Source organism: Bos grunniens, chromosome 25 (assembly GCF_055505025.1).
Source record: "Bos grunniens cultivar Pamir isolate PY7600 chromosome 25, Bosgru_T2T1.0, whole genome shotgun sequence".
NCBI lineage: Eukaryota > Metazoa > Chordata > Mammalia > Artiodactyla > Bovidae > Bos > Bos grunniens.
Window position 1 is genome coordinate 23,923,037 of NC_141189.1, and position 19,839 is coordinate 23,942,875.

At 39.4% G+C, this 19,839-nt stretch overlaps 1 protein-coding gene across 1 annotated transcript in view; it reads left to right on the top strand.

The window, feature by feature from the left end:
• The window catches only part of DNAH3 (dynein axonemal heavy chain 3), a 247,772-nt gene that overhangs the window by 107,595 nt on the left and 120,338 nt on the right, over positions 1 to 19,839 (top strand). Inside the window, exons 35-37 of the mRNA XM_086375467.1 lie at positions 13,169 to 13,280; positions 14,855 to 15,096; positions 17,680 to 17,780. Of these exons, the coding sequence (XP_086231593.1) occupies positions 13,169 to 13,280; positions 14,855 to 15,096; positions 17,680 to 17,780 (455 nt within the window). The remainder of the gene's footprint in view (positions 1 to 13,168; positions 13,281 to 14,854; positions 15,097 to 17,679; positions 17,781 to 19,839) is intronic.

The window sequence follows — 19,839 nt, forward strand, 5'->3', positions numbered from 1 at the left end:
ATCATTTCACAAAATCATATTGTTATTTAGAATCAAAGATCAAGGTTAGGACCCTGGTCTCTAGATTCTGAATCAGAATAAAATTTCTAGGAATAAAAATTTTTCCCAGGGCTTCCTTGGTGGCTCAGTGGTAAGGAATCCACCTGCCAGTGCAGGAGACACAGATTCAATCCCTGATCCAGGAAGATCCTACATGCTGCAGAGCAGTTAAGCCCATGAACAACAACTATTGAGCCTGAGTTCTAGGAGCCAAAACTATTGAGCCCATGTGCCCCAACTACTGAAGCCCACAAGCTCTAGAACCTATGCTCCACAATAGCAAAAGTCATCGCAACGAGCAGCCCGCACACCACAGATAGAGAGTAGCCCTTGCTTGCTGCAACTAGAGAAAAGCCCATGAAGCAACAAAGACCCAGCACAGCCAAAAACAAATTAATTAATTTTTAAAAATTACTAAAAAAATTTCCCCTACTCTCTCATTAAGAATAATATTTTTCCCCACTATGTCATCAAGTGTGGTAGTTTTGACACAATTCATTTAACCCAATATTGAATCCCAATTATTCATTGGGATTTTATAGATGCACTATATATCAGTTCAGTTCAGTGAGTTGAGTCGCTCAGTTGTGTCTGACTCTTTGCGACCCTATGGACTGCAGCACTCCAGGCTTCCCTGTCCATCACCAACTTCTGGAGCTCACTCAAGCTCATGTCCATCAAGTCAGTAATGCCATCCAACCATCTTATCCCTTGTGGTCCCCTTCTCCTCCTGCCTTCAGTTTTCCCCACCATCAGGGTCTTTTCAAATGAGTCAGTTCTTTGCATCAGGTGGCCAAAGTATTGGAGTTTCAGCTTTAGCATCAGTCCTTCCAATGAATATTCAGGACTGATTTCTTTAAGATGGACTGGTTGGATCTCCTTGCAGTCCAAGGGACTCTCAAGAGTCTTCTCGAACACCACAGTTCAAAAGCATCAATTCTTCAGTGCTCAACTTTCTTTATAGTACAACTCTCACATCCATACATGACTACTGGAAAAATCATAGCTTTGACTAGACAGACCTTTGTTGACAGAGTAATATTAAAAACAGCTTTTTAATATGCTGTCTAGGTTGGTCATAACTTTCCTTCCAAGGAGTAAGCATCTTTTAATTTCATGGCTGCAATCACCATCTACAGTGATTTTGGAGCCCAAGATAATAAAGTTTCTCACTGTCTCCATTGTTTCCCCATCTATTTGCCATGAAGTGATGGGACCAGATGTTAGTTTTCTGAATATTGAGTTTTAAGCCAACTTTCTCACTCTCCTCTTTCACTTTCATCAAGAAGCTCTTCAGTTCCTCTTCGATTTCTGCCATAAGGGTGGTGTCATCTGCATATCTGAGGTTATTGATATTTCTCCCAGCAAATTGATTCCAACTTGTGCTTCATTGACCCTGGCATTTCCCGTGATATACTCTGCATATAAGTTAAATAAGAAGGTTGACAATATACAGCCTTGATGTACTCCTTTCCCGAGTTGGAACAAGTTTGTTGTTCCATGTCCAGTTCTAACTGTTGCTTCTTGACCTGCATGAAGATTTCTCAGGAGGCAGGTCAGGTGGTCTGGTATTACTATCTCTTTAAGAATTTTCCACAGTTTACTGTGATCCACATAGTAAAAGACTTTGGCGTAGTCAATAAGCAGAAGTAGATGTTTTACTGGAACTCTCTTGCTTTTTCAATGACCCAACAGATCTTGGCAATTTGGTCTCTGGTTCCTCTGCCTTTTCTAAAACCAGCTTGAACATCTGGATGTCATGGTTCACGTACTGTTGAAGCCTGGCTTGGTGAATATTGAGCATTACTTTGCTAGCGTGTGAGATGAGTGCAATTGTGCAGGAGTTTGAGCATTCTTTAGCATTGCCTTTCTTTGAGATTGGAATGAAAACTGACCTTTTCTAGTCCTGTGGCCACTGTTGAGTTTTCCAAATTTGCTGGCATATTGAGTGCAGCATTTTCACATCATCTTTTAAGATTTGAAATAGCTCAACTGGAATTCCATCACCTTCACTAGCTTTGTTCCTAGTGGTGCTTCTTAAGGCCCACTAGACTTTGCATTCCAGGATGTCTGGCTCTAGTGAGTGATCACACCATCATGGCTATCTAGGTCATGAAGATCCTTTTTGTACAGTTCTTCCATGTATTCTTTCCACTTCTTCTTAATATCTTCTGCTTCTGTTAGGTCCATACCATTTCTGTCCTTTATCGAGCCCATCTTTGCATGAAATGTTCCCTTGGTATCTCTAATTTTCTTGAAGAGATCTCTAGTCTTTTCCATTCTGTTGTTTTCCTCTATTTCTTTGCATTGATCACTGAGGAAGGCTTTGTTATCTCTCCTTGCTATTCTTTGGAACTCTTCATTCAAAGGGGAATATCTTTCCTTTTCTCCTTTGCTTTTCACTTCTCTTCTTTTCACAGCTATTTGTATGACCTCTTCAGACAGCCATTTTGCTTTTTTGCATTTCTTTTCCATGGGGATGGTCTTGATCCCTGTCTCCTGTACAATGTCATGAACCTCTATCCATAGTTTTTCAGCTACTCTGTCTATCAGATCTAGTCCCTTAAATCCATTTCTCACTTCCACTGTATAATCATAAGAGATTTGACTTAGGTCATACCTGAATGGTCTAGTGGTTTTCCCTACTTCCTTAAATTTAAGTCTGATTTTGGCAATAAGGAGTTCATGATCTGAGCCACAGTCAGCTCCCAGTCTTGTTTTTGCTGACTGTATAGAGCTTCTCCATCTTTGGCTGCAAAGAATATAATCAGTCTGATTTTGGTGTTGACCATCTGGTGATGTCCATGTGTAGAGTCTTCTCTTGTGTTGTTGGAAGAGGGTGTTTGCTATGACCAGTGCATTCTCTTGGCAGAACTCTATTAGCCTTTGCCCTGCTTCATTCTGTACTCCAAGGCCAAATATGTGTGTTACTCCAGGTGTTTATTGACTTCCTACTTTTGCATTCCAGTCCCCTCTAATGAAAAGGACAAATACTTGTTGACTCACTTTTATCAGTTCCTGTACCACCCTTATTGTCTTCATTTAGACCCTCTGTATAACTCACTTTCAAGGTGAAAAATGTGTGTTAGTTGCTCAGTCATATCTGATTCTTTGCAACTCCATGGATTGTAGCCCTGCAGGCTCCTCTGTCCATGGGATTTTTCAGGCAAGAATACTGGAGTGGATTGCCATTTCCTCCTCCAGGGAAGGTGAAAAATAATGAGAACATAATCTTTAAAATAAAAAGCTTCATGTACTCCCTTTTTCTGAGAGATTCACAGTTTAGAAGGGAAGAGAAAACATATCACATTAATGTAAATGACCAAAGCATTTCCATTTCAGCTATCATAGACTACTCATCACAGACAGACAAAACAATTAGAAAATTCAAAAAATGAGCTTCCACTTCACTATTGATTCTCAAGGGTAAGGGCTAAATTACATGGAAGGTCATTTGTATTTTACAGCATCTCTCCTGTCTCATAAAATACGTTTTAATCTACTGAGAATTCAAATTAAGTCAGAGTAGCATTTAGGCCTTGAGAAAGGAAATTTCCAATAGAAATACAATTTGCTAAAATGACCCCTGTTTCCTTTTCTTCTTTAAAAGCAAGTAGAAATGGTGTAATGGAAAGATTGGCAGCATTGAAATCATAGGCCCTGTGGTCAAATCCTGGTTCCACCACTGATGAGCTTGGGCAAGTCAGTTAACCTCTCTTGGGCTCAGTGTTCCCACCATTTAAAAGTAGTTAATGATGCCTGGTGGCTCAATTGGTAAAGAATCCGCCTGCAAGGGAGGAGCTAAGATGGCAGAGGAATAGGATGGGGAGACCACTTTCTCCCCCACAAATTCATCAAAAGAGCATTTAAACGCCGAGTAAATTCCACAAAACAACTTCTGAATGCCGGCAGAGGACATCAGGCACCCAGTAAAGCAATCCATTGTCTTCGAAAGGAGGTAGGAAAAAATATAAAAGACAAAAAAACAGACAAAAGAGGGAGGGACGGAGCTCCGTCCCGGGAAGGGAGTCTTAAAAAGAAAGAAGTTTCCAAACACCAGGAAACACTCTCACTGCCAAGTCTGTGCCAAGCCTTGGAAGCACAGAGGGCAACATAACAGGGAGGAAAAATAAATACACAATTAAAACCCACAGATTACGAGCCCAACGGTAACTCCCCTAGAGGAGAAGCTGCGCAGATGCCTGCACCCGCCACTAGCAAGCAGGGGCTGGGCAGGGAGGCGCGGGCTGCATCGCTTAGAGTAAGGATCTGGCCTGAATGCCCCGAGCGCTATCTGAGCGAAATAATTTGGGCTACCAAACCAGACTGTGGGATAACTACCACGCGAAAAGCCAGCCCTAACCTAGGACACCGCCAGGCCCACGCACGGAACAAAGGACTGAACAGAGATAGCCGGCTGCAGACCATCCCCCTCTGATGACAGGCAGCCAAAGCCAGAAGGAGGCAATCACAGCCCCAGAGAGACATTATCTACAAAACTGTAAGCAGGCTTCTTTGCTAACTAAGACTTCTTGGGGTTCTGGACGGTCAACATCCGCCTGAGAAGGTGCACTGGTTGTACACCCAGAAAACCGAGCGGCAGGGAGGCGATAAGTCACAGCAACCGCGCTCGCCAAACACCTCATCACCTGAGCTGCTCGGACCTGGGAAGGGCACAAAACGCAGGCCCAACCCAGTCTGCGCCTCTGAGGACTACCCGAGTGCTTGAACCTGAGCGGCTTGGACCTGGGAGGTGCAAGCAGCCCAGGGCCGACCATGGATGGTTCCCAGTGGAGCAACCTAGAGCCTAAGCAGTGTGGGCAGGGAGGCTACAGGCCCCGTGAGCGGGGGCAGACCCAGTGTGGCTGAGGCACTGCGAGCGCATGCCAGTGTTATTTGTTTGCAGCATCCCTCCCTCCCCACAGCGCAACTGAACAAGTGAGCCTAAAGGAAAAAAAAAAGTGTCCACCACCGCCCCCTTTGTATCAGGGCGGAAAAAAGACACTGAAGAGACCAGCAAACAGAAGAAGCTATAACAGAGGGAACCGCCTTGGAAGTGACAGGCAATAGATTAAAACCCTGTCATTAGTACCAACTACATAGGAAGGGACCTAAAAATCTTGAGAAATATAAGCCAGACCAAAGAACTAGCAGAAAATGGACTGACCCCACAATACCCACAACACCAGAGAAAGTCCTAGATATATTTTTACTATTTTTACCATCATTCTTTCTTTCATTATTTTTTATTTTTTAAAAAATTTTAAGACTCTAAGGGCGAGTGTGTTGCCCTTTCTGAGGCTTGTAGAGCCAGTCTACTCAACCTGCACTTTGGCCCCGGAGGCCGAATTTGGGGTTCAGCCAAGAGAAACTAGAATGTGTGAGGGTTGGGGCTGACTCCGGTCCCTCGGATTCGGGGCGGCACAGGGGTTCTCCCCCCGCCAAAAAAAAAAAGAAAAATTTTAAGTCTTCTATTACTCCTTTAATTTTCACTTTTATAACCTACTATTATTTTGCAAAAAAAAAAAGACCCTATTTTTTTTAAAAGCAAACTTCATATATATTTTTTATAATTTTTGTGACCTTGTTTTTTTTTCTTTTTCTCTTTCTTTTTTATTTTTTTTTCCTTCTTTAACACTGTATTTTTGAAATTCCAAACTCTAATCTAGATTTTTAATTTTAGCTTTTTGGTATTTGTTATCAATTTTGTACCTATATTTTTTTTATAATTTTTGTGACTTTTTTCTCTCTCTCTTCTTCTTTTCTTTAACATTATATTTCTGAAATTCCAAACTCTACTCTAGATTTTTTATTTATGCTTTTTGGTATTTGTTATCAATTTTGTACCTATATTTTCTTTATAATTTTTGTGACTTTGTTTTTGTTCATTTTTTTTTCCCCTCTTTCTTTTTCTTCTTCTTTTCTTTAACATTGTATTTTTGAAATTCCAAACTCTACGCTAGATTTTTAACTTTTGCTTTTTGGTATTTGTTATCAATTTTGTACCTATATTTTCTTTATAATTTTTGTGACTTTGTTTTTGTTCATTTTTTTTTTCCTCTTTCTTTTTCTTCTTCTTTTCTTTAACATTGTATTTTTGAAATTCCAAACTCTACGCTAGATTTTTAACTTTTGCTTTTTGGTATTTGTTATCAATTTTGTACCTATATTTTCTTTATAATTTTTTGATTTTGTTTTTCTTTCCCTCTCTTTCCTTTCCTTCTTCTTTTCTTTAACACTGTATTTTTGAAATTCCAAACTCTACTCTAGATTTTTAATTTTTGATTTTAGGTATTTGTTACCAATTTTGTACTTTAAGAACCCAATCTTCAGTACCCATTTTTTACTTGGGAGCGAGATTACTGGCTTGACTGCTCTCTCCCCCTTTGGACTCTCCTTTTTCTCCACCAGGTCTCCTGTGTCTCCTCCCTAACCCCTCTCTACTCTACCCAACTCTGTGAATTTCTGTGTGTTCCAGACGGTGGAGAACACTTAGGAAATGGATTACTGGCTGGATCTGTCTCTCTCCTTTTCATCCCCCCCTTTTATCCTCCCAGCCACCTCTGTCTCTTTCCTCCCTCTTCTCTTCTCTGTATAACTCCATGAATATCTCTGAGCGGTCCAGTTGTGGAGTGCACATAAGGAAGTGATTATTGGCTAGCCCACTCTCTCCTCTATGGAATCCACCTCATCTCATTCAGGTCACCTCTAACTCCCTCCTCCCTCTTCTCTTCTCCATGTAACCCTGTGAACCTCTCTGAGTGACCCGCATCGTAGAGAAACTTTTCATCTTTAATGTAGATGTTTTATCAGTGGTGCTGTATAGAAGGAGAAGTTTTGAAACTACTGTAAAAATAAGACCGATAACCGGAAGCAGGAGACTTAAGTCCAAACCCTGATCCCAGGGAACTCCTGACTCCAGGGAACATTAATTGACAGGAGATCATCAAACGCCTCCATACCTACACTGAAACCAAGCACCACACAAGGGCCAACAAGTTCCAGGGTAAGACATACCAAGCAAATTCTCCAGCAACACAGGAACACAGCCCTGAGCTCCAATATACAGGCTGCCCAAAGTCTCCCCAAAACCATAGACATCTCATTACTCATTATTGGACACTTCATTGCACTCCAGAGAGAAGAAATCCAGCTCCACCCACCAGAACACTGACACAAGCTTCCCTAACCAAGAAACCATGACAAGCCACCTGTACAAACCCACAAACAGTGAGGAAACTCCACAATAAAGAGAACTCCACAAACTGCCAGAATACAGAAAGGACACCCCAAACTCAGCAATATAAACAAGATGAAGAGACAGAGGAATACCCAGCAGGTAAAGGAACAGGATAAATGCCCACCAAACGAAACAAAAGAGAAAGAGATAGGGAATCTACCTGATAAAGAATTCCAAATAATGATAGTGAAAATGATCCAAAATCTTGAAATCAAAATGGAATCACAGATAAATAGCCTGGAGACAAGGATTGAGAAGATGCAAGAAAGGTTTAACAAGGACCTAGAAGAAATAAAAAAGAGTCAATATATTATGAATAATGCAACAAATGAAATTAAAAACACTCTGGAGGCAACAAATAGTAGAATAACAGAGGCAGAAGATAGGATTAGTGAATTAGAAGATAGAATGGTAGAAATAAATGAATCAGAGAGGAAAAAAGAAAAACAAATTAAAAGAAATGAGGACAATCTCAGAGACCTCCAGGACAATATTAAACGCTACAACATTTGAATCGTAGGAGTCCAGAAGAAGAAGACAAAAAGAAAGACCATGAGAAAATACTTGAGGAGATAATAGTTGAAAACTTCCCTAAAATGGGAAAGGAAATAATCACCCAAGTCCAAGAAACACAGAGAGTCCCAAACAGGATAAACCCAAGGCGAAACACCCCAAGACACATATTAATCAAATTCACAAAGATCAAACACAAAGAACAAATATTAAAAGCAGCAAGGGAAAAACAACAAATAACACAAAGGGAATTCCCATAAGGATAACAGCTGATCTTTCAATAGAAACTCTTCAAGCCAGGAGGGAATGGCAAGACATACTTAAAGTGATGAAAGAAAATAACCTACAGCCCAGATTATTGTACCCAGCAAGGATCTCATTCAAATATGAAGGAGAAATCAAAAGCTTTACAGACAAGCAAAAGCTGAGAGAATTCAGCACCACCAAACCAGCTCTCCAACAAATACTAAAGGATATTCTCTAGACAGTAAACACAAAAAGGGTGTATAAATTTGAACCCAAAACAATGAAGTAAATGGCAACAGGATCATACTTATCAATAATTACCTTAAATGTAAATGGGTTGAATGCCCCAACCAAAAGACAAAGATTGGCTGAATGGATACAAAAACAAGACCCCTACATGTGTTGTCTACAAGAGACCCACCTCAAAACAGGGGACACATACAGATTGAAAGTGAAGGGCTGGAAAAAGATTTTCCATGCAAGTAGAGACCAAAAGAAAGCAGGAGTAGCAATACTCATATCAGATAAAATAGACTTTAAAACAAAGGCTGTGAAAAGAGACAAAGAAGGTCACTACATAATGATCAAAGGATCAATCCAAGAAGAAGATATAACAATTATAAATATGTATGCACCCAACATAGGAGCACCACAATATGTAAGACAAATGCTAACAAGTATGAAAGGAGAAATTAACAATAACACAATAATAGTGGGAGACTTTAATACCCAACTCACACCTATGGATAGATCAACTAAACAGAAAATTAACAAGGAAACACAAACTTTAAATGATGCAATAGACCAGTTAGACGTAATTGATATCTATAGGACATTTCATCCCAAAACAATGAATTTCACCTTTTTATCAAGCGCACATGGAACCTTCTCCAGGATAGATCACATCCTGGGCCATAAATCTAGCCTTGGTAAATTCAAAAAAATTGAAATCATTCCAAGCATCTTTTCTGACCACAATGTAGTAAGATTAGATCTCAATTACAGGAGAAAAACTATTAAAAATTCCAACATATGGAGGCTGAAAAACACGCTGCTGAATAACCAACAAATCACAGAAGAAATCAAAAAAGAAATCAAAATTTGCATAGAAATGAATGAAAATGAAAACACAACAACCCAAAACCTGTGGGACACTGTAAAAGCAGTCCTAAGGGGAAAGTTCATAGCAATACAGGCATACCTCAAGAAACAAGAAAAAAGTCAAGTAAATAACCTAACTCTACACCTAAAGCAACTAGAAAAGGAAAAAATGAAGAACCCCGGGGTTAGTAGAAGGAAAGAAATCTTAAAAATTAGGGCAGAAATAAATGCAAAAGAAACAAAAGAGACCATAGCAAAAATCAACAAAGCCAAAAGCTGGTTCTTTGAAAGGATAAATAAAATTGACAAACCATTAGCCAGATTCATCAAGAAACAAAGGGAGAAAAATCAAATCAATAAAATAAGAAATGAAAATGGAGAGATCACAACAGACAACACAGAAATACAAGGGATCATAAGAGACTACTATCAGCAATTATATGCCAATAAAATGGACAACATGGGAGAAATGGACAAATTCTTAGAAAAGTACAACTTTCCAAAACTGGACCAGGAAGAAATAGAAAATCTTAACAGACCCATCACAAGCATGGAAATTAAAACTGTAATCAGAAATCTTCCAGCAAACAAAAGCCCAGGTCCAGATGGCTTCACAGCTGAATTCCACCAAAAATTTAGAGAAGAGCTAACACCTATCCTACTCAAACTCTTCCAGGAAATTGCAGAGGAAGGTAAACTTCCAAACTCATTCTGTGAGGCCACCATCACCGTAATACCCAACTACAGGCCAATATCACTGATGAACATAGATGCAAAAATCCTTAACAAAATTCTAGCAATCAGAATCCAACAACACATTAAAAAGATCATACACCATGACCAAGTGGGCTTTATCCCAGGGATGCAAGGATTCTTCAATATCCACAAATCAATGTAATATACCACATTAACAAATTGAAAAATAAAAACCGTATGATTATCTCAATAGATACAGAGAAAGCCTATGACAAAATTCAACATTCATTTATGATAAAAACTCTCCAGAAAGCAGGAATAGAAGGAACATACCTCAGCATAATAAAGGCTATATATGACAAGCCCACAGCAAACATTATCCTCAATGGTGAAAAATTGAAAGCATTTCCTCTAAAGTCAGGAACAACAAGGGTGCCCACTTTTACCATTACTATTCAACATATTTTTGGAAGTTTTGGCCACAGCAATCAGAGCAGAAAAAGAAATAAAAGGAATCCAAATTGGAAAAGAAGAAGTAAAACTCTCACTGTTTGCAGATGACATGATCCTCTACATAGAAAACCCTAAAGACTCCACCAGAAAATTACTAGAACTAATCAGTGAATATGGCAACCCACTCCAGTACTCTTGCCTGTAAAATCCCATGGACGGAGGGGCCTGGTAGGCTGCAGTCCATGGGGTCGCTAGGAGTCGGACATGACTGAGCGACTTCACTTTCACTTTTCACTTTCATGCATTGGAGAAGGAAATGGCAACCCACTCCAGTGTTCTTGCCTGGAGAATCCCAGGGACGGGGAGCCTGGTGGGCTGCCATCTATGGGGTCTCACAGAGTCAGATACGACTGAAGCGACTTAGCAGCAGCAATCAATGAATATAGTAAAGTTGCAGGATATAAAATCAACACACAGAAATCCCTTGCATTCCTATACACTAATAATGAGAAAATAGAAAGAGAAATTAAGGAAACAATTCCATTCACCATTGCAACGAAAAGAATAAAATACTTAGGAATATATCTACTTAAAGAAACTAAAGACCCATATATAGAAAACTATAAAACACTGGTGAAAGAAATCAAAGAGGACACTAATAGTTGGAGAAATATACCATGTTCATGGATTGGAGGAATCAATATAGTGAAAATGAGAATACTACCCAAAGCAATTTATAGATTCAATGCAATCCCTATCAAGCTACCAACGGTATTCTTCACAGAGCTAGAACAAATAATTTCACAATTTGTATGGAAATACAAAAAACCTCGAATAGCCAAAGCAATCTTGAGAAAGAAGAATGGAACTGGAGGAATCAACCTGCCTGACTTCAGGCTCTACTACAAAGCCACAGTCATCAAGACAGTATGGTACTGGCACAAAGACAGAAATATAGATCAATGGAACAAAATAGAAAGCCCAGAGATAAATCCATGCACATATGGACACCTTATCTTTGACAAAGGAGGCAAGAATATACAATGGATTAAAGACAATCTCTTTAACAAGTGGTGCTGGGAAAACTGGTCAACCACTTGTAAAAGAATGAAACTAGAACACTTTCTAACACCATACACAAAAATAAACTCAAAATGGATTAAAGATCTAAACATAAGACCAGAAACTATAAAACTCTGAGAGGAAACATAGGCAAAACACTCTCCGACATACATCACAGCATGATCCTCTATGACCCACCTCCCAGAATATTGAAAATAAAAGCAAAAATAAACAAATGGGACCTAATTAAACTTAAAAGCTTCTGCACAACAAAGGAAACTATAAGCAAGGTGAAAAGACAGCCTTCAGAATGGGAGAAAATAATAGCAAATGAAGCAACTGACAAACAACTAATCTCAAAAATATACAAGCAACTCCTACAGCTCAACTCCAGAAAAATAAATGACCCAATCAAAAAATGGGCCAAAGAACTAAATAGACATTTCTCCAAAGAAGACATACAGATGGCTAACAAACACATGAAAAGATGCTCAACATCACTTATTATCAGGGAAATGCAAATCAAAACCACTATGAGGTACCATTTCACGCCAGTCAGAATGGCTGTGATCCAAAAGTCTACAAGCAATAAATGCTGGAGAGGGTGTGGAGAAAAGGGAACCCTCTTACACTGTTGGTGGGAATGCAAACTAGTACAGCCACTATGGAGAACAGTGTGGAGATTCCTTAAAAAACTGGAAATAGAACTGCCTTATGATCCAGCAATCCCACTGCTGGGCATACACACTGAGGAAACCAGAATTGAAAGAGACATGTGTACCCCAATGTTCATCGCAGCACTGTTTATAATAGCCAGGACATGGAAGCAACCTAGATGTCCATCAGCAGATGAATGGATAAGCAAGCTGTGGTACATATACACAATGGGGTATTACTTAGCCATTAAAAAGAATACATTTGAATCAGTTCTAATGAGGTGGATGAAACTGGAGCCTATTATACAGAGTGAAGTAAGCCAGAAAGAAAAACACCAATACAGTATACTGATGCATATATATGGAATTTAGAAAGATGGTAACAATAACCCTGTATACGAGACAGCAAAAGAGACACTGATGTATAGAACAGTCTTTTGGACTCTGTGCGAGAGGGAGAGGGTGGGATGATTTGGGAGAATGGCATTAAAACATGTATAATATCATATATGAAACGAGTCACCAGTCCAGGTTTGATGCACAATACTGGATGCTTGGGGCTGGTGCACTGGGACGACCCAGAGGGATGGTATGGGGAGGGAGGAGGGAGGAGGATTCAGGATGGGGAACACATGTATACCTGTGGCGGATTCATTTTGATATATGGCAAAACCAATACAATATTGTAAAGTGAAAAAATAATTAAAAAAAAAAAAAAAAAGAATCCGCCTGCAATGCAGGAGACCTGGGTTCAATCGCTGGGTTGGAAAGAGGAGGGCATGGCAACCAGTTCCAGTATTCTTGCCTGGAGAACCCTCATGGACAGAGGAGCCTGCTGGGCTGCAGTCCATGGGGTCACAAAGAGTCAGACATGACTGAGCAACTAAGCACAGCACACACAGCACAAGACATGCCTGAATGGATTAAATGAAATGACTTAGGTGAATGACTTCATGTTTAGCACATGGAGAGGTACAGAGTAAATAGTATTTCTCATCCCTTAAATAATCAGAAATGCACACATATATTATTATTCATCCAAAAGATATTTAAGCAATAGATGAAAAAAATGACTGTAGCCCTCATTCCTTGTTGACTTCTGACTAATTGAAATTCTGGGAGGTTTGGAATGATTAACTTCTTACATGGTGTTCCCTCCCAGATCTACGAGATGATGCTGGTAAGACATGGCTATATGATTGTTGGAGATCCCATGGGTGGCAAGACCTGTGCTTATAAAGTGTTGGCTGCAGCTCTGGGTGATTTATACGAAGGTAAAACTCACATCCCTGACTTCCAGGAAGAACAGGTGTCCCCACTTAGTTGACTGGTTCCAGAGAGATGATGCTAGGCTGTTAGCTTTGCCATCCCTGGATGGTGACATTAGAGCCAGAAACAGAACATGGCACACAGGGGTCTGCAGGCAGAAAATAAAGAGAGGGAGAACTTCTAACGGGGTTTTATGTGCACCATTAGGATGGAGGAATTTTCTCAAATGCTGAACTGTGGTTTCTCCAAAAGCTTCTCCGTGAGAGGGAAACTCCTGCCACTTGCCTGAACAAAATTGTTCTAAAAACAGATCACTGCATGGTTTCTGTTTTCTTTCCATTCCTTCTTTGCCTCTCTTTCTTTGTCTTCCCTTTCCCTTTTTTTCTGCCTCCCATTCTCCCTCCCTCCCCTCCACTCTGCTTCCCTCCCTCCCTCCTCCTTTCCTTCTTTCCTTCCTTTCATTTAATGTAGAAGATAAGGCCTCAGACTTTTGACTCAGACACAGACCTTGGGCAAGTTACTAAATCTATCTTTGCCTCTGTTTTCCCAGAGGCATCATTGTGATAATGGGATCATTGTGATAATTAAATTAGTTCATACAGATAAATAACTTAGCACAGTGTCTACTCAATAAACAAAAGCTATGTCTTTTGCCAGAGAAACAGTTTTGGGGGTTTTCCTTTTATAAAAACACAAAGCTGTGGTTTTGAAAAGCAGTGCCTCGCTCTGCCTGTGTTTACACAATCCCTTCCAGTGTGCTTTGTTTTAATATTTTTTGTAATAACGAGTTACTGTTGGATTTTTGAGATTTTTGTTTTCAGCACTGACTTGACATTAAAAACTAATTTGGGCATTTCAAACTTAAATAGTAATTTAGGTATTGAATATAGTTTAGGAAACTAAATGAAGAGAAAGGAGGCTACCCCGTTGTCTTTGCCTCAGGATTCTGCAGGAACAATTCTTTACTTAGTTCATGGTTCATGCACTCCAGTTTTTCCTTACTTTGAAGGATCATGTAAAAGTGTGGTTACTTTCTGTTATTACATATGATGTACCACCCATTAGCCTGTGTATTCCAGTTCGGTCCTGGTGCTCTATTCTCAGGAAACACTTATTGAGCAATGAAATAAGAGGTTCCAGGGCTTAGCTAGCCCTTCAGATAGAGGAAAAGGAAAGTAACCCTCTTTTACCTGTCAGTTGTTTCCTCATCTCAAGTCAAAACCAAGGTTCTAGGGTAGCCATGAAAGCCAGATACATAAAGAGACCTGATTATATGGCGTCTCTCTCCTTTACTGCCTGAGTTATTTTAGGCCCAGACAGACTTTATTTAGATCTGAATGGCTCATTTGACTTGTTTGAAATGAGCATCAGAAGACAATATGGTGAGAAACTAATAGCTGTAATAACCTAACAATTTAAGGCATTGCCTATCCAGTTATTCCAATTTTTACACAGACTGAGTATAAATTTTATAAGGACTATGATGGCATGCTGATAAATTTGACCTTTTAGATAGCATTGACTCTTATCTAAAGTTTCACCAGAAACTTTGTAACTTGTGTTGGACCTTCTTGTCCAGCCAAACAGATGGAAGAGTTCGCGGTGGAGTATAAGATCATTAATCCCAAGGCCATCACCATGGGGCAGCTGTATGGGTGCTTTGATCAAGTGAGCCACGAATGGACAGATGGTGTCCTTGCCAACGCTTTCCGAGAGCAAGCATCTTCTTTGTCTGATGACCGCAAGTGGATTATATTTGATGGGCCAGTGGATGCTGTTTGGATTGAAAATATGAACACTGTTCTGGATGACAATAAAAAGGTACCTTTCTGATACCACTTTTACATGGATGGGGAATAAACTCTTTTACTGAAGTGAGTGATTGATCAGGATATATAATGTATACACTTATTTACACTGAGAATAAATGCCACATAAGAAAGTAACAGTTATCAATTCATAAATTATACTTTTGTTTTTACCTATAGTGGGTTAAGTTGAGTGTGTTTTGAGATACTGTTGTATAATTGTTAAAAGCCTTGGTTCTGGCTTTAAATTGGACTACTAGCTCTACAATTGAGCAAGTTGGGCAAGTCACATAACTTCTCTGAACCAATTTCTTCATTTGTTAAAAAGGTAGTAATAAAATAGGGGTGTTGCTAATTAAGATAGTCCATACAAAGCACCTGATATGTGGGATGTATTTTGGTTATCCATTGCTGCATAAATAAAGATGCAAACTATCTTAATACTTAGTGGCTTAACTTTGCTCGTGATACTGTAGATTATAAATTTTGAAAAGGCTCAAAAGGGCTAAGCTAATCCTCATGATGTCATCTGGGGTGGCTAGGGCTAGAGGAGCCACATCCATGGTAGCTTCTTCACTCAGTTTTTGGGGGCTCTTTCCTCCTTGACTTGTCTGTCTCTCTGTAACTCTCTGTCTCTGTCTCTCTTTGTCTCTCTCTCTCTCTCTGCCTCTCTTTCTCTCAAATAGCATCTTATCCTCCAGGCCTGTCCATGTGACTTGGGCTTATCATTTGGTGGTCTTGAGTAGTGGCACTCCTTACCTGGTGGTTGATTTGCAAGAGGCAGGAAATTAAAATCTCTACTTGGAACTCAAACAGCATTACTTTCTCTGAATTTTGTTAAGTCAAAGAAGTCACAGAACCTTTCCAGATTCAAGGAAGTAGAGAAATAGATGCCACCTCTTAATGGAGGTGGGTGAGATCACACTGCAAAAGTACACGTGGGTTAGCAGACATTGCAGCAGTCTTTGGAAGATATGTTCTGCCTACTGCAGTAAGCGTAGTGGCAAAGAGCTTAGTCTCTGGAGCTGGACAGCCTGGGTTCAGATCCTATCTTACCACTCAGCAGTCACGTAACCTTAGAAAAGCTATACCTATACCTCAATTGCATCATCTGTAAAATGAGGATAATAGTGTCTGTGTTATAATATTGTTAGTAAGATTAGATAAATTAATATTTACAAACTGCTTATAATAGTGCCTGTCATGTAGCAAGTGCTATATAAGGGTTAAAATAAAATAAAATAATATTTATCACCATTTCAAAGGAAGAGGTTTTTTTATTTTATTATATTCATTTTTTTCTTCTGTTTATTTATTTATTTATTTTACTTTACAATATTGTATTGGTTTTGCCATACATTAACTTGAATCAAGGAAGATTTCTTACACTGACTATACTGCCTTATCAAATCCAAATATATTTTCCAACTGCATTTACATTTTGTAAGACTGAGTCATGCTCAACAATGGAAAGCTTAATTATCCAAATTACACACATATACTAGTAATAGCATGTTCATAATTTTGATTATATAACATAAATATAGAAGTGAGTTTTATTCCATGATATGGGCTATGTTATGTAAACTAATTGTATACATGTATTGGTTGATCTTGAGATCAGAAGTATAAAGAGTCAGTGAAATTCCTGATGGCTCTTCTCAGCTCTGAATGAAATCAAACTACTGTCACAGCTATGGGTCTATTTTACTTTTCTCGATATTCAGAGATGACACTGTTAGTGGTGTTAGTCCGTAACAGCTATGACCTTTCTGGGGTTGCAAGTAATGACCTGATTACAGATATGTTTGATGTGGGTCAGGTAATTTGCAAGAAGCTCTTTAGACAGAAACTTAGGAGGAGAAACATGGAGCAATGGAATTTCTTCTTTTCCCCTGAGAGACCAAGGCCTCAAGCCATCTTAGGACTTAAACATCTCACTTTAACCCATGTTGGGAAATGAGAAGCAGTGCCACAGACTTAGTGTATATACTCAGAGGCTGTCCTGTATATTTGCACTACTTTCTGTAGGGATATACATGCTAAACACTGGGGCTTCTAATGATCTTTCCATTTCAAAAATGATTTGGAGATATTCTTATCACTCTAACCCTAGACCAGTCCCTGAGTCATTCCAGGAGTCTTTGTGGGAAACTTGAGAAAATAAAATAGGATGCCAGTGTGCAATTAAGTTCTGTTTTAAACACTGAGGAAAGAACCATTAAACTAGCTGTAATCTGATAATTTCTAGATTCTTCATCTAAGGCTACCATTCAGTGGTTCTCTGACTTCCCTATTTAACATTACATCTCACCAGACACAGGATTCTCCAACTCTCCAAAGCATTTTCATCCTTGTATAGCCTATATATTTTGCCTATCATCTGTTCTTCCCAGCAGAATGCAGACCTCAAGAGGACAGGAATTTTTTTGTCTGTTTTATTCTGCACAGCTAGCATCGTGCCTGGCACAGAGTAGGTGCTCAAGAAACATTTGTTGAATGAATTCAAACCATCTCTGTCTCCACTGAGGCCTTTTATTTGCAGATAGATTTCAACACATTTGCTGCCCTCTACCCCTCTGCTTTGTACTTTCAGCTGTGTTTAATGAGTGGAGAGATTATTCAGATGAGCCCTAAGATGAGTCTGATCTTCGAGCCAGCTGACCTGGAACAGGCCTCCCCAGCCACTGTGAGCAGGTGAGTCAGCTTGCATGGGCCCCCTGAGGTAAGGCAAAGCCTCACTAACCTTAAACAGGAGGAAAAGCCACAAATATGATTAAATTCTAGCAGATCACCTATATTACCTTTTGTCAGACTTTGTCATAAAATCAGTCCTCAATACAAAATCAGGCAAACACTTTGGATAAGATGCTTTTGAACTGTGGTGTTGGAGAAGACTCTTGAGAGTCCCATGGACTGCAAAGAGATCCAGCCAGTCCATCCTAAAGGAAATCAGACCTGAATATTCATTGGAAGGACTGATGATGAGGCTGAAACTCTAATACTTTGGCCACCTGATGCAAAGAACTGACTCATTTGAAAAGACCCTGATGCTGAGAAAGATTGAAGGTGGGAAAAGAAGGGGATGACAGAAGATGAGATGGTTGGATGGCATCACCAGTGCAATGGACAAGAGTTTGAGTAGGCTCGAGGAGTTGGTGATGGACAGGGAAGCCTGGCGTGCTGCAGTTCATGGGGTCGCAGAGTCAGACATGACTGAGTGACTGAGCTGAACTACCTCCTAAAGTTGAACCTTCATATACCCTATGGCTGAGCAATTCTGCTTGTGAGTATATACTGAAAATAAACTTGTGCCCATGTACAACAGGAGACATGTACCAGAATTTTCAGAGTAGCACGATTCACAATAACACTTAGAAATGACCCAAATGCCTATTAATAGGAGAGAATTAGAAAGTATAATAAAATCACAGAAGGTAGTATTTGTATGTCATTCAAAATAAGTGAACTGTACTGATAAGTGTCTTTATAGATAAGTCTTAATAAAATTAAAGATAAAATCTAAGCAGTATTATATATAAAAGTAAGCCTGTAGGGCTTTTCTGGTGGCTTAGTAGTAAAGAATCCACCTACCAATGCAGGAGACATGGCATTGAACCCTGATCTGGGAAGATCCCACATGCCCCAGGGCAACTAAGCCCTAGTGCCTCAACTACTGAGCCTGTGCTCCAGAGCCCAGGAGCCACAACTACTGAAGCCCGCATGCCTAGAGCCCACGCTGGACAGCAAGAGGGGCCACTGCAATGAGAAGCTTGTGCACCGCAACTAGAGAGTAACCCCTCACTCGCCACAACTAAAGAAAAGCCTTCACAGCAACGAAGACCTAACCCAACCAAAAATAAATAATAAATACTTTTTAAAATGCAAGAAAAGTAAGCCTGTAATATTACATGCAGCATAGTATCCCCTTTTAAATTATTAAAACCAACTAAACAATTAAATATGTGTATGTATATAAAACCATAAGAAAGTAAGAAATCAAAGGACCAGTGAATGTGAGATTCAAGATTCTGTGTAATCTAGGTGGGGAAAGCCAGGGGGATAGGATAAGGGAGACTTTATAATTAGATAAAGGTTATTGTCAAAACCGTAGCTTCTGTCTGGGTGTTGGGTTCATGGACACTGATTACATTATTGAAAACAATTAACTAAGAAAGGTCATGCATGGGCTAATGATGAGTGTGCCAAGGATAATAATCCAATCATGTGCCTCCCAGTCCACAACAAATAAAATAATAAAATAAAAATAAGCTCACATTCCCAAAGGCAATGTAAGGGAGTAGAAAGAGCACATGGCAAGTTAGACCAACCTGGGTTCCCACCTTGAACACACCATTTGCTAGCTGTGTGACCTCTTCCAAGTCAATAAGCCTCTCTGATCTAGTGTCTCCTCATGTCTAAAGTGTAAACCATAAAGAGGAATATTTAGAAATGAAGGCCATTAAGACTTGGCATAGTGGCTGACACATAGTAGGTGCTGAATAAATGGTAGCCAGTGTTAGTAACAAAGAGGAGTGTGCCTAGATATAACAGAATGGGGAAAAACTTGCTAAATACAATGTTACATGTCAGTACATGGTAATGTACTAACATTATGAAAATTATAATAGTAGTTTTCATTAAGAGTGTTCCATATGCTAGACATAGTGCCAAATTCTTTACTGGCCTTTCATTTAACCATTATAATAATCTTATAAGCTGCTTATTTTTTATATTCTTCAATTTACAGACAAGG